Source organism: Aotus nancymaae, unplaced genomic scaffold (assembly GCF_030222135.1).
Source record: "Aotus nancymaae isolate 86718 unplaced genomic scaffold, 86718_ANA_hifiasm-v0.15.2.pri h1tg000032l_1, whole genome shotgun sequence".
NCBI classification, from domain to species: domain Eukaryota; kingdom Metazoa; phylum Chordata; class Mammalia; order Primates; family Aotidae; genus Aotus; species Aotus nancymaae.
In genome coordinates, this window is record NW_026988446.1 from 820,180 (window position 1) to 836,033 (window position 15,854).

The 15,854-nt window shown below is 45.8% G+C and overlaps 1 protein-coding gene across 1 annotated transcript; it reads right to left on the reverse strand.

The window, feature by feature from the left end:
- Positions 1-470: 470 nt before the first annotated feature.
- On the reverse strand, positions 471-8,244 carry LOC105731079 (protein RoBo-1-like). Its single transcript, XM_012472655.1, has 7 exons — positions 8,179-8,244; positions 4,764-4,801; positions 4,469-4,559; positions 4,117-4,233; positions 3,524-3,661; positions 2,444-2,575; positions 471-785 (listed from the first exon to the last, which is right to left on the reverse strand). Exons 1-7 carry the CDS (start codon positions 8,180-8,182, stop codon positions 595-597), a joined length of 711 nt encoding a protein of 236 aa, XP_012328078.1. The 5' UTR covers positions 8,183-8,244; the 3' UTR covers positions 471-594.
- Between the last annotated feature and the right edge of the window lie 7,610 nt (positions 8,245-15,854).

Below are 15,854 nucleotides of genomic sequence, written 5' to 3' on the forward strand. Positions count from 1 at the left end.
TAAACTTGGCACTTAAAACAACCTTTACCGACCGCCTCTGCCTGCATCCTTTATCCTGATACCCATCCAGCTTTGAAAGCAGACGTACCCAGAGTATATTGCAAGAATTTCACACACAGGATTCTGAGGTCGGGGCAGAGTTCATTATACCTGTGGCTTTACAGTCTGTGGGAAAGGACCCTCCTGGGACCTGAATGGTTCATTCAAAATAATTTTCCCTAGCAATGGGAAGCTAAGGATCAAGAGTAGGAATTGAGAATATCAGGAAACAGGTGCATCCCAGGATGTGTGGCAGAGGATGCAGTGCAATTCCTACAAGATGGCAGCACAGGGAGTCATACAGCTGCTGCTTACACGTCCCCCGAAACGCACCTGGGTTGAAGAAGGAAGCCATTAGAAGAGTGAATGGGGTCTTTTTTAACCTAAAGTACAAACAAGTAATTACACACGCACTTCTGGACATAGCGGCTTTTTAATTCTCTGATGTCGTGGGTAGGCAGTGTTGGGGAGGAAGACATTCAAGGTCTCCAACTTTTAAGTGTTTATAGAAGTGTTTGGAAATGTTTGTAGATGGGCTTGGAAGTGCCTAAGAGATCAAAGCAAGACTTTCAGCAGAACAAGAGCAGTCAGAATTGATGAGATGACGGGCGTCAGCTGGGGGCTTCCACTACTGAAGTTCGCACAGAAGGTACGGATTTTTACGTTATTTATCACTTCCACATCCTTCAAGTTGCAGGCACTTTCAGTTGCACAACCCATGCCAAAGATTGATAGTTTATCGTTATCTGCAAAGAGAAAGATCCAGGGCTGAGACTTGTCTCTCACCTTGTCTCCCTCCTCATCCACATCCTCAGGTCAACCTACCTCATCACTTGTGGAAGAAAAGGGTGTGCAGAGTGCCCCAGAATCCCTGCGTTCTGCCTTCTGTACAAGAGGCATCAACAGTTGCACCAGCTCCATCCAGGGACAAAGCCTTATTTCCCTATGGTTCCAATATCTCTCCAGTTTCGGAGAGACCCCTAAGGGACCTTGCTCTCTCAGATGGTTGACTGCCACTGGGGCCTTTGGGTCCTGACTAAGGGAGGGATTGTTGATGTAGGGAAAAACACTAGCAAGACGTCAGACCTCATGCATTTGGCTAAAATATTTCTGTGCAACCTGTCCTCCTCCTTCCCTTTGCTTTCTTTGGAAAATCCAGAGTGAAACATTGCACATTCCTCTCAAGATTATATCTCTTCTCCCCAGGGCTAAGTTTCTCGGGAGATTAGGACTGAAATCTCATTGTATGCCTGTGCTACCCCCATGATAAGATGGAGTAGAGAGACTGCCTCACTTTCAACAACCCCAACCCTCCTCTGTGTCCTACATGACATCACATTGTTCTCAGTCACCTGAACACATCTAGACAAAGGGCCCTTGGCCTGGTAGAACTAGACCCTCCTTTGAGCACTTCCTCCCTTCCCCTCCATTCTCTCTCCCATCATTTAACAGCTCCTAAAGCACCGCTAATTCCAGGAAACCGCTTAAAAATTGATCTGAGAACGGACAGCAGCTCATCCAACTGTACAGACTAGAAAGAAGAAGATTAGGATTGAACGGAACATGCACCCTTCAGCACAGACACACTTTTTCCCTACTGAGGAAAATTACAAATCATTCTATAGACTTCAGAATGACACCATAAAAAATTAACCCTTAATCATGGGGTTTGGTAATGGTAATAATGGCAGTGATGATGACAGCCAGAACTGAGGTGCCGTCACCCCTTCATTGCCAGTGAGCCAAGAGTTGATTTCAGGACATAGTGACAACATCCTCCTCAAGCCTGAGTCCTGGCTACGGGAAGCAAGTGTGTTTTCTATTCTCTTCTCCTTCCAGACGTCTCCTTCCAAACCTTGGCGGGATAAGCGAACATGTGGCTACACGTGCTCATCAGCCTCTAGGATAATTCCCAGCGGTTCCCGCCCTCTGGCATTTGTGCACTTGCACAGACCTCTCCCATGTTGTGTCCGGCTTGATCTGTGTGTGACTAAGTGCAAGTGGAAGTGATGTGTCACTTCTGAGGTTAGATTATTAAAGCCATAGCTCCTCCGTCCCTCCTGTTATCACTTGTTCTGGGAGAAGCCAGCTGCTATGTCGTGATGAAACTCAGGCACCTGTGAGGCTCAGAGGAGAACAAAGACCTGCCGACAACCGTGTGAACCAGCTTGAAAGCAGACCCTTCATCCAAATGACCACAGCCCCTATGACACCTTAACTTCCATCTCGTGGGAGACCCTGAGCCAGAACCACCCAACTATGCCACGTCCAGATTCCTGACATGCAAAAACTGTAAAATAATAACCCTTTGTTGTTTTCAGCTCTGAATTTTGGGGTAACTAGTTATCCAGCAGTAAGTGGGTAATGTATTACAGGAAAATGAACACCAAGATGCTACGGATACCTGAGCCTGTAAACACAACACAGCTTTTCTCTTCCCCTTGACAGGCGAGCGAAGTCTGGTTACAGGTAGAATCACTTTCACTGTAGCAGGTAGGACAGATAATGCCATTGGGATCTGAGGACTTCCGAGCCACTGAATGCAGAGAGAAAAAATTCATCTTAAGGAATAGGCAGATAAAATTAAAAACATCATGGTTATTCTAGGATTTCTACACACACGCATATGCACACACACAATTACAGCGAGGATGCCATGGGAGGAGGGAGGAGGATTGTAGGTATTAGATGTTTCCATGTGAAGTAATAAAAAACATTTTATAGGAACTCAGTGTTATTTTCCCTTTCCATGAATCAACCCCTCTCTGCCCTGGCTGGAGAAAAATATTTGAAGAATGGTAAAGAATATAATCTGTAGTCTAAGAAGACACTATTGACGGAGTGAGGAATTAGAGATGAGGAGGCCGGGCGCGGTGGCTCACGTCTGTAATCCCAGCACTTTGGGAGGCTGAGGCAGGCGGATCACAAGGTCAAGAGATCGAGACCATCCTGAGCAACATGGTGAAACCCCGTCTCTACTGAAAAAAAAAAAATCAGCCAGGCATGGTGGCGTGCGCCTGTAGTCCCAGCTACTCAGGAGGCTGAGGCAGGAGAATTGCTTGAACCCAGGAGGCGGAGGTTGCGGTGAGCCGAGATCGTGCCATTGCACTCCAGCCTGGTGCCTGGTGACAAAGCAAGACTCAGTCTCAAAAAAAAAAAAACGATGAGGAAGGGCAAATCTTTCAGCTGGAGTAGGAGAGAAAATTATTTAAGTCCACAGACTCACATTTAGGGAAAATCCCCAGAACCAATCACTGTTACCCACCATCAGTCTCCCCTGCAGGAGAGGGACTTCTATGTAGCGATGATGCCCACAAGGAGAGCTACGGGGAGAAGGACGGGCAGCTGGCAAGTAACATCAGTAGGGGCCTCGGAAGCAGAGAGATGGACTGTGGACGGGTTCTTAGAAGGCAGAGGCTAAAACCCGTGGACGGGGAGCAGGAGCAGGACGGGAAGGAGAGCACAGAGCTGAGCCGGTCCTCACCTTGGAAGTCCGCTTCGTTACAACTGTCAGTTTTGCAGCATTGATGGCCGTAGCCGAATGTGATCTTATCCCCCAGTGTTGCCGAGAAGGCCAGTGGTTGACACTGGCTTGAACAGCCTTTCTGCAGGATGGGCTGCCCTACACAGAACCAGACCCCAAGAATTTTCTCTCTGAGGCGCAGAGGCAGTGAATCCCGATGGGCAGCCCTCCCCACTCCACTTCTCCAAAAGACTGCTCTGCCATTGGTCCATTTCACAGAATAAACCAATGGAGGGACAATAGGTTAAATTTGCTAAAAAGGGAGTGTCATTCCTCAGCGGTTCCCACCAGATGGATCCATGGGCCCGGGGCCACCCAGACCTTTCCCTGGACACTCTGTGTTTGGCACAGATCCCATCCCTGCCACCTCCTGCCACCCCGCTCTCCCAGTCCCATCCTGGCAAGACATCATTTTAGGAAGAAAGGATGAACTAGACGATACATGAAGAAATGAGGAGATACATCAAGTTTCTGAAAAAAGCAACCCTCTCACACTAAGCGCCTCCTTTATCTGAGTGTCCAGCGGCTTGGGCAGGGCAGCTGGTGGGGCCTACCTGGTGATGTAATATTAAATTGTTTCTTGATGCTGAAGCAGATTTCAGGGTTCGTACAAGTGCCTGGGGTAGAGCTACACCCGTCGGCAGCACATTGTACACATGTGACACTCTCTACTGAAAGGAAATAAATATTGTTGAAAAAATAATTCAAGAATGAAAGCTGTCAAGTCATAGCTGATGTTTCCCATAGCCAGAGATCCCTGGGAATCAAAGTGCCATGACACCTGCTCCATGTGGGGCTGGATGGGTCTGGGGAGGCCCACAGGGTCCACAGTTGCCCCCTAAGGAACTTTATTGCCATCCCCACCCTTCAGGCCTTTGGGAGGAAGGGGCAATTGCTCATTCTTACCCACAGTACTGAAAACAAAAGTGGCAAAGGCACAGACGATGAAGAGACTCTTTAAGCTGGAGGACGGGGACATGATGGCTCCTTTGATACGCTGCGGAAGTGAGAATGGAGGAGAAAGGGATACAGTAGGCCCAGGCTCCTGCCATCACGTGTGCTAGAAAGGTCTGGGCTGTTGCACTTCAAGGAAAGCACCCCCTTAGCTGAGGACACAAATTTCTCAGTTTTGAAGTCACCGTCCCACAAAGAGCCAGCCACCCTGACGTGGGTATTACCACCCCACCCTGCAAATGCTCACCTTCAAGTATTCTGGATCTTCTTGTGGAGGGACTGCCTCTGAGATGGAGAAAGGAAGACAGAAATGAGCAGAATCCTGAAGATGGACTCTTGCTACCGCTCCTTTTCACTTCCTTTTATAGGACTGTATTTCCAGTGGCCTAATAATTAACCACTGCAGACCAATGTCATCTTGACACAAACGCAAGTGCGGTAGATTGCACCGGTCTCGGGAGGCACTGCAGGAACACCTGCTCCCGACCCTCTGATTCCCTAATGGAAAAAGACTATTGTGAGCTTGGCAAATAAGTCCGCAAAAAAAAGAGTTAAGAACAGCTTGTCAGTCATAACTGCCTAGTCGCATGTTCTTCAGCAACAATTTTAACTCTGGGTCTCGCACAGGTATTTATCAAGCACCAGCTCCACAAGTGGACACACGAAATGCAACTGCTGTTGTAGCAGAGATGTTGACGGAACTAGAGGTTGCTGTGGAAGACTCCAAACAATAAATCTCTTCTGGAATTAAGTGTCGTGGGGGTGGGAAACTGCCTCTCTTTCAAAGAAACAGCATGCTTCCCTTTTTGAATAATATGAATTATGAACTCTTAGATAAAAGAGTTTTGGCCACCAGAAAGCTCAGAGTTGTATTTTATACACGATTTCTCGAATTGCCTCCTCCTGTCCTTGTATGTTGGTATGTTCATCCTTTGAAGACTACTTGTCACCATTCAAAGGCCAGTAGAGATATTAGCAGTAAGCCTCCTTGTGAGAGAACACGACTAGGAGAAAGTGTTCATCGTGGTGGGGAGTGGAGGGGGTGGTTCACGGCACCTTCGGGCCTCTGTTTGTGAGCTGTAAAGAAGAGTCCAAAGTCTCACTCCCTGGGTTCTGCGGGGATTGAAGACACAGAGCGTCTCCAGCCACAGCCACCGTCATTGTCCACCCGTTTCTTAGGGTAATTCTCCGGCCCACAGCCACCGTCATTGTCCACCCGTTTCTCAGGGTAATTCTCCAGCCACAGCCACCGTCATTGTCCACCCGTTTCTCAGGGTAATTCTCCAGCTACAGCCACCGTCATTGTCCACCCGTTTCTCAGGGTAATTCTCCGGCCCACGGCCACCGTCATTGTCCACCCATTTCTCAGGGTAATTCTCCAGCCACAGCCACCGTCATTGTCCACCCGTTTCTCAGGGTAATTCTCCAGCCACAGCCACCGTCATTGTCCACCTGTTTCTCAGGGTAATTCTGAGATCTCCTTCCCATGAGATCCGTCCCTCCCGTTCTCCTCCCAGAATCAACTCTATGACCTGCTTATATTTCTCTAGACAAGGAACTGGGCATCTCCCTCTGCCCCATTTTCCTTCTCCCTCTGTCTTTGTTTTCTTGCTAATCTGTTGTTAGGGCATAAGCTCTATCCCAGGCTACTTGTTTGAAATGGGAGACAAGGGAGATAAGATAAACACCTTTATAAGCAAACGTTGAGAATTTGTTATTACAACATATGTCATTCTTCATTGGTATCTATGGACAAGTTAACATTTCTAGCCATAAAAGGCAATAAACCCTCCTGCCAGGCACTGAAATGCTGGTTGCACAGTCTGACAGTTCAGGATATTGTGGTTATTCTCTACAGTGGGCAGGGAGGAGCCTCCTGGTGTCCCTTTCAGCTGAATGTTGAAGAAGAAGATGTCAGGCCTGCAGGAGGGAAGCGACAGGGCTGTCCAGGTGCGTCCGAGGCCAAGGCACGGAGGAGCAGGAGAGGGACAGGACCAGGACAGAGGTGGAGGTCAGCAGGGTCTTGCTGGAATCCCTGCTGAGGCACAGCACGATGCCAAGAAGTGATGCAGCAAACTTAGCAGGTTCTTGTTTATTGAACAATGTCGATTAAGAATTTCAGAGGAGACAGAAACAGGAGCTCAGAGGCCAGAGGACTCACCAATCCCTCAGACATGGTTATGGTAGAAGAAGCCCTTCAAAAATGTCGGGAAATGTCAGCTTGCATTCCAGACAGAACTCTGCTCAGGCCCCAGAAAATGACAGCGCCAGGACTTGCTGGACAGATTCTGGCATTCATTCTAAACATTCTCTCACCAACTCTCCCTTCCAAGAAGATGTATGGACTTCCCCAACCTAGGAAGGAATCCCAGACTCCCTGCCTTGTGGCACTTCATGAGCCATCTCCTCTACCACCAGCCTGTCCCACCCCACCTGCTTAAAAACTCATCTTGCCAGGGGTTGGAGGAAAAGTCTGCAAAAATCCCACAATGTCATGGCATGAGAACTCAGGAGAGGTCAGGGCTCCACAGCTTTTCCTTCTTGAAGGCAAGTTTTCAGGAAATGGCCAAGATGTAATTTCATTTTCTATAACCTTAAGCCAACCCAAGCAGAGACAAATATATGTGACACCCAACCAAGCACAACGTGCAGCCCCATTCCAACCTTCTCCTGTTCAACCTCCATCATAACCCCAAGATAACAGAGAAAAACCTTGTCTCTTGCTCTCTTTAAAAACAGGGAAAAGATCACTTCGCCTGGAGAGGGGCTGGTTGTGTGCAGTGAGAAGAGGCTTTGGAGTGAGTCCTGTCTCTAGCTCTGCCACAGAGCACTAGTCTGAGCCTCGGTCTCAGGAAAGTGCAGGGAAGATGGCAGTGCCTACTTCCCAGAGTGGGAGAGGAGATCGTGCGTGCCTGTCGCAGTGCAGGCACGTAGAGTGGACTTCCCTTTCCATGTTAGCAACATGTGAGCAAAAATCAGCAACAGTTTCTGGTTGGCGTAGCAAGGTCAGTGGGGCCAGTCAACCTGCTGGAATGCTCTGCAGATGCCGATGTGGACGTGAAATGGGAGCAAAAACGTAAAACGAGTGGGCATCTTGTGTTTTTCTTCTACCGTCTCAACTGAGGAGATGTCTCACAGGGTGAGCAGATGCCCAGAAGCCCCCAGAGGCTTGGATCCCCAGATTGGAGACTCCCCACAGAGTCCTGTGTGTGCTTGTGTAGAAAGAAAGATGGCACCTTCATTTTTACTAACTTCTATCTGAAATGTAGCCTTTCCTTCCATAAAAATGGAGCCCACAAACCGCAGCAAAACCACCCACCAGGAGTCATCACTGAGGTTTTCTTATGACGTGGCCTCCTCAGATGTCTGAAAGTGTCCTTGGCCTTCATCAGCTGCTTGGATTATTCCTATCAGTCCCACTGACAGGTCTGGTATCTAGCACTATTCCACATGCTGAGAAGGGGTTCGTAGGGTCCACAGCCTGCCACAGCCCCATGGCACAGACATGGTTTCTAGTGAAAATAGCAAAATCCGCATCTCCCTCCCAAAGCAGTGCTCTGCCCCACGCCCATGCAGGAAGCATGGTCCAAGGCTTACACTTTACAATCCTTTCTTCCCTTGGCCCATTAGACCTCTCCCCTTTTTTCTCTAGTGTCACTTACCCATGAATTCTGATAGTTTCTGGCAGACGAATGTCGGGCCGGGAAGCCAGACTTACAGTGTAGTCTTGGTTACACGTTTGCGGGTTACACCCGCCGACCTGCTGGATGCTGTGGGCTGGCTGTCAGTGTGGCCTGGAGTGTATGGAACCCGCCCCCACACCCCGCCCGTGGGGACCCCGAGTCCGGTGGCGACAAAGTCAGAATGGAAGTGGGATCGGGGACCATCACTTGTGCTGCAGCAGTGAAGGCCCCGAGCTTCGGTTCCCACAGTGTTTGTTGGTTACAATGACTGAGCAGTCGGCAGGCGGTGGGGCGACGCCGGGGCATTCGTCGGTGAACTGGAACTGGCGGCTCATTCTAAGGTCTGCTGGCAGCGGCGGCTCTGCAGGAAACTTCGAAACGCAGAAGCGTGTGGTTATTGTCTACAGATGGCATTCTGGGTGCAGCTGGAGGGAGGGAGTCTCACAAGGAGCCTGCAAGTCTGGTTACTTTGTGATACTACGAAAGGGGTGTTAAGCCCCCGAGCATGCTATGCACTGTAGCCGAGTTGAGGCCACTCTGCACTGGAAACAGGAGGCTTAGGGCAGTTTGCCTCCCCACAGGCCCGACGCAGCACCGGGCACGGACAGCTCCTCTGGGAGGCCAGAGCTTTCTCATGTCGGCAAGGAGGTTAGACTGGAGACCCTTGTGGGTGAAGGGTACTGAGCGCAGGATGCAGGAGCTGGGAGTGTAGAGACAGAAGAGCCAGGCCCACGTGGAGGGCCCTGGGGACCTGCAGAATGCCCGGCCCTGCCTCCACTGTCCTCACCGACTTGCCATTCTAGCCCTTATTATGTTACAACCCCTGGCATAGCATAGGAGGCTTCATCTGAAGGTCTGAACAACTGCCAATCATCCTCAGAAACTGAAAGCCAAGTATCAGCAGGTCACAGGCAGGTCAAGGCAGGGAAAGTTTCACTCTGGAGAGGTTTCACTTTTACTCACCAACCACAAGTCTTCTGTAAGGACTATTTGTGTAGCCCTTGACCACTCATGTATTAACAGCTTAACGTCTTTTCTTAGCATTTTATGACAGTCACACATGTATATGAACTTATATATATATATAACATGTATGTAAACATATGCTATAACTTCTATATAAAGATATCAATTTTATCATATTTACTGTTATTTGGTTCAAGGTCTTTGATTAACATTCAATATGGGAGATTTTTTGTTCTGGTTAAAATGCCATTAGTTTTGATATAAGCAAATCTCATAGCTTTTCCTAGCTGTGAGCTCCATGGATGAGATTTCCATCTGCTGAGTTCACTCCTGCATCTTCAGCACATGTGATGCTGACACCTAGTTAGTGCTTGGTAATTTTTGTTGGTGAATGATTATTATTCTTGATCCAAGAATGGCAATTTTCTATTGTTTGAGGCTTTCTATTTAACTCTTAAAACATGGAAAACAACATGGAGTACTATGTGGTGATAGATTTCAACTTTAGGGCCCACATTCCTCAAAAAACTAGCCATGCATGGTGGTGGACCCCTGTGATCCCAGCTACTCAGGCTGAGAATCGCTTGAACCCAGAAGGCAGAGGTTGCAGCCAAGATGGCATCACTGCACTCCAGCCTGGACAACAAGAGTGAAACATCTCAAAGAAAAGAAATAAAGAAACCAGCTGTCAGACCCTAAAGACTAATGAGGCAATGTGCCATAGTCAACATGAAGTTTTTACTTCAGCCAAAGCCACTGAGAAGATAAACAGGTCGTGTAGAACCAGCCACAGTCCTCATCTCAAATCCTCTTCTGTCTCTAGAAATATGTGCAGGCAAGTGTTTACAGGCTGGTGTTTATTCATAATCACCCTCCCCAGTGTAAAGTGATAGGCAACCATTCTGCAACTTCTCAGTCAGTGGTTCCCAACTCAGCACAAAGAAGCACTTTCAAAATTGCATTTTCTGACCTAAAGTTTCACCAATTGGGTGTCCCCAGTCTTTGAATTTTCAACTCTCCTAAACATTTCTGACTGTGGTATAGAAATAGAACATGTTTGGCAGTTCATGTACCCAACTTTTACACATTGGAGAAACCGATAGAAGCACGTAAACTAAGCATTATTGGTTGTTACAACTCAATGTTGCCCCTAAAAATTTGTATATTGAAGACCTAACCCCCAGTACCTCAGAATGTGACTCTCTCTGTGTTACTGGAAGAAGGCTCTTGAGTGAGTTGTCCGGGTCCTTGGCATTTTGAACAAAGAATTGGACAAAATGCACAAAGTAACAAAGGAATGAAACAGAATGAAGTATCAAAAGCAGGGATTTATTAAAGCGAGGAAGCCACAGGGTGGGCGTGGGCCCGAGCAAGCGACCGAGGACCCGTTTACAAAGTTCTCTGGGTTTTAAGTACTTCTTTGTGGTTCCTTATCTGGATGAAGGATTTGCTCTGTGGCTAAAGGCTGAGGTGAACTGGTGCCCTATGCAGATGAAGGGGTGGTCCCTGCTTGGCCTGCAGCCAGTCCAAGGCGCTCTCTTTTCCATCCGAGCCTTGGTGGAAGCGGGAGGGTTGTAGGGAGAGGAGCCTTTGATTCTTTGTTATCGCTGTGGGAAGACGGAGATTTTCCTTTTGGCTTAGTTGTAGGAAGTTTGAGTTCACTGGCCTCAGGTTTCCTGCCCCCAGACCTTGGTGTTTTCTCTTTTAGGTAATTAGCACAAATTGGCCTCAGATTCCTGCCCCAAGACCTTGGAGTTTTTCATTGATTTGGCATGAACTGGCCTTAAGTTCGTGGCCTCCAGACGCTACTCTCCTGCCTCATTTGGAAATAGGGTCTTTACAGGGTAAATAAGTTACAGTGAGGTAATTGGTGTGGGCCCTAACTCACTATGTCAGTAAAAAGGTTATGAATGTTGTTATGTTGTGTTGTTAAGCTATTATAAACATTTGTATACAACTTTTGGTGTTTACATGTTTTGAAATCTCTTGGGTAGATACCTAGAAGTGGAACTTCTGAGTAAGAGGGTAACTCTGTGTTTAACCTTTTGTAAAATTGCCAGTGTTTTACAAAGTGGCTGCACTATTTTATATTTCCATCAGTGTGCATTTCTCCACATCCTCACCAGCGTTTGCTGCTGTCTTTTTGATTACAGCCATCCTAGTACTGGGACCCAGGACGAGATGTAGTCTGGCAGTGGCTCCACTCACTAACGTGCCATGCTGCAGCAACCTGGGTCCTGGGACGGTAGGGGAGCCCCGCACAAATTCTTTCTCTGGATTAGTAGAGTCATACGGACTCTAGGCAGCACCCTATACTGGACTTAGGGATGGCAGGCAGCCTTGGGCTGTGAGGTATGAAGTATCATCTCATTGTGGGATTTTTTTTTTTTTGAGACAGGGTCTTGCTCTGTCACCCAGGCTGGAAGGCAGTGGTGCAATCATAGCTCACTGTAACCTCGATCTCTTGGGTTCAAGCAGTCCTCCTGCCTCAGCCTCCTAAATAGCTTGTGCTACAGGCACATGACACGACTCCTGGCTAACCTCATTGTGGTTTCAATTTGCATTTCCCTGGTGGCTAATGATGTTGAGCATGTTTTCATGGGCTTATTGGCCATTCGTATATTTTCTTTGAAAACATAACAGTCTTTTGTTAACTTTACTTGTAATGGCTAAACACAATCCTTTCCCTTTTTAAGCTACTTAAGAAAAGCAATACCTTAAAATAATACATCAGCTCATGCCTGTATTCCCAGCACTTTGGGACGGCAAGGCAGGCAGATCACAAGGTCAAGAGATCAAGACTATCCTGGCCAACATGGTGAAACCGCATCTCTACTAAAAATACAAAAATTAGCTGGGTGTGGTGCTGGGTGCCTGTAGTCCCAGCTACTCAGGAGGCTGAGGCAGGAGAATCATTTGAACCCATGAGGCAGAGGTTGCAGTGAGCCAAGATCACGCCACTGCACTCTAGCCTGGAGACAGAGCAAGAGTCTGTCTCAACAACAACAACAAAATCAATAATTAGATGAAACCATTGTCTAGATAACTCTCCTTTGCTGATTCTGTTCTTGGCACTCAGAAATGCCAGCATTCCATGAAGACCTGCAGTCCCCATACAAGGAGAGGCACAAAACATGAGAATTACTAGTTTAAGTCACATTGTACACTGAGTTTTGTGGTGGGTGGTTTTTATCTTCTTTAGGGAAGCTTAAAACAATACATATTTCCTCCTACTAACAGAGTTAAGCTTGCTTCATCTGCTTAGTGTCCTGAAGAAATTTCACAAGCGATTATGAGAAAATGTAGTTTCAAAACCAGCAATGGCATTAATATCCACAACCCGTTATGGAGATTTTATAAGCTTTTCTGTTTGAAAATCAGTTTCTAAAAATGAATTGGTTGCAATAAGGGAATGATAATTCTACTTATACAGGGCAGTAGAGGGAAAGCTGGAAAAAGAACACAAGCAAACTTGAATGTTGATGCAGTTTTATTCATTCAGCAATTTATATAAAGACATAAATAGGGAGAGCCTATTCACAGGCCTGCCACCAGCACCACCAGCACCCATGCATGTCACCCTTGGGATGAAGACTGATAGCAAAGGGGGGCAAAATAATATTCCATGCAACTGGAAATCAAAAGCATACAAAAATAGCTACACTTATGTCAGACAAAATAGACTTTAAGTCAAAAATACGTAACAATAGACAAAGAAAATCATTAAATGATGAGGAAATAAATTTAGCAAGAAAGTATGACAATTATAAATATATACACACCCAACACTGGAGCACCAATGTAAAGCAAATACAACTAGAGCTTTATTATTTATTTACAATGTAAAATAAATGCAATTAAAAGGAGAGATAGACCCTCAATGTAATGACAACTATAAATATATACACACCCCACACTGGAGCACCAATGTAAAGCAAATACAATTAGAGCTTTATTATTATTTATAATGTAAAATAAATGCAATTAAAGAGAGAAATAGACCCTCAATGTAATAATAGTTGGAGACTTTGTGAAAGAAAAATAAATCTTGGGGCCCCAAAATCACTAAGCTAAAGGGAAAAGTCAAGCTGGGAATTGCTTAGGACAAACCTGCCTCCCATTCTATTCAGTCACACCTCTGCTCACTGAGACAAATGCATATCTGATTGCACTTAGCCTTTGGAGGGGCTAATCAGAAACTCAAAAGAATGCAAACATTTGTCAGTTACCTACCTATGACCTGAAGCTACCTCCCTCCTTCAAGTTGTCAAGGCAGCTTCGAGTTATCCTGCCTTTCCAGACTGAACCAATGTTCAGCTTACATGTCAATCAATGTCTCTTGTCTCCCTAAAATGTATAAAGCCAAACTGTGCTCTGAGCACCTTGAGTGCATGTCATAAGGACCTCCTGAGGCTATGTCCTGGGTATGCATCCTCAACCTTGACAAATAAACTTTTTAAATTAACAGAGCTCAGATATTCAGCGTTCACATTTTGTTAACCATGGAGGGATTCTGCATGGAGATGCCCCTTAAACTTTGACAACTCCTGACATTGCTTGGTACCAGCATGAACTAACTTTATGGCTCAAGCCAATAGGACAATTTGCTGAGGTCTGGGAGCACCCCCTCTAGATGAAACAACAGCTAGAAAAAAAATATTTAGGCAGTTAATGAAGGTAAGAGAGTCCTCAGCAAGGTTTGCCTTTTAATAAAAAGGAGCCCCAAATCATTTCTCTTCTAACAAAGAGCAGCCTGAAAAATCAAACTGCAGACAGAAAAGCAAGCTAGAAGCTTGCATGGGCGAATGCCAGCAGCTGTGCCAATGGAAAAAGGCTCCCTGAGGGCCAGGCATGTTCAACACGAAGGCTCCATCTTCCCTTTTCTTTGTCTACCACATGTACAGAAAAGAACAGATAACATGGTGCTGGCCAGGTAGAGGACCCATCTGCATAATAAAAGATTAGGATGGGGCAGCCAGCTTTTTTGTGTACTATGTAAATGGCACACCTGGTCCTACCAAGGATCTCTCATCCCCTATGTAAATCAGACTATGCCTCCTAAAGCTCACCCATAAAACTTCATGCATTTCACCACAAAACCAGAAGACCCACTCGAGAGCCTTCTCTCTCTGGAGAGAGTTTTTTCTTTCTCTAGTCTATTAAACTTCCACTCTTAATCTCACTCTGGTGTGTTTGTGTCCTTGATTTCCTTGGTGTGAAGCAACAAACCTTGGGTATTACCCCAGATAAACAATGCTGCTTCACAGAGAATACCTGCTCTCCCAAAATTTCGTTGAGATCTAAAGTTTATTTTGCTATACAACTCAATTTTTTGAAGTTTTACTTGCTTCTAACAATGAAGGCAAGATTTCCTGCTTCCATGGTGATGGAAGGCAGCTAACTCCTTTATGGAGTTTAAGCTCATGCCCACCAGGGAAGATGAGTTTGAGTTTTTATCCTGACTCTAGGATGGCAGAGAGCTGTCTTCACATGGAGACTCATCCCTAAGTAAGTTAACAACCAGCTGGTCTTAATTTCTCTCTACCATTAGAGTGTTCAGTAATCACATTGGGGTTGTTTCTTCTAGACGTTCTTCCACTGGATTTGACCAATTCTACCTGACTTGGTCAAATCTGAATGAGAATTCCAAATTATGGGTAACAAAGCCTCTCTAATTTGGCTAAAATTCCTCTCCACTGCAAAGAACAGGTGAAAAAAACACACGCTTGGTTTCAGAGTTTGCTTCCTGTCCTAATAAACAAATATATTTTCATTTTATTTTCTTTCACACTACACCCCCTTCCCCCTTTGCCATCTGCAGTACCACAAAATCTAGAGAAGACTTCTAGTGACTTGAACCTCTTTAAAGAATTCAGAACAAAGGCATCACTCAGCCCTTTGGGCATACTTTTCTGTTAAGAAAGCTTAAAGAGAAATAATTTTATATGAGAAAGAATCTTGTATGGCGTATTTTGTCCTAGAATAAAATGACTGGTTGTTTAAGAAAGAGGGATGTTCAGGAAAACTCAGAAAGTTCAAGCATGTCATGAATGGTCTGTGTGAGACACAGTAAGAGGATTTATTTTTTTTTAAAACTTTTATATGATCAAGTTGTCTATTAATTAAAAGGAAATAATAATGGTCTTTCTAGAGATTGGGCTTAATGTGAAAAAAGAAAACACTTCTACACTAATTCATTAGAATGATAAAATTTTCTTAGGGGATTGATTTACTCTTTTTTTTTTTTTTTTTATATTTTTTTTTTATTTATTTATTTATTTATTTTTTTTATTGCATTTTAGGTTTTGGGGTACATGTGAAAAACATGCAAGGTTGTTGCTTAGGTGCATACGTGGCAGTGTGATTTGCTGCCTTCCTCCCCTTCACCCATATCTGGCATTTCTCCCCATGCTATCCCTCCCCAATTCCCCACCCCCCCGCTGTCCCCCCCACTCCCCCACAACAGACCCCCATGTATAGTGCTCCTCTCCCTGTGTCCATGTGTTCTCCTTGTTCAACACCCGCCTATGAGTGAGAACATGTGGTGTTTGATTTTGTGTTCTTGTGTCAGTTTGCTGAGAATGATGGTTTCCAGGTTCATCCATGTCCCTACAAAGGACGCGAACTCCTCGTTTTTAATGGCTGCATAATATTCCATGGTGTATATGTGCCACATTTTTCCTGTCCAG

Bases quoted from the DNA above. Each gene is read 5' to 3' on its own strand.
- LOC105731079 (XM_012472655.1), bottom strand. The intron at 4,234-4,468 runs GTAAGAATGAGC...ATTTCCTTTCAG, and splicing joins TTTTGTTTTCAGTACTGTGG to TAGAGAGTGTCACATGTGTA. The intron at 3,662-4,116 runs GTAGGCCCCACC...GGTTCTGTGTAG, and splicing joins ATTTAATATTACATCACCAG to GGCAGCCCATCCTGCAGAAA.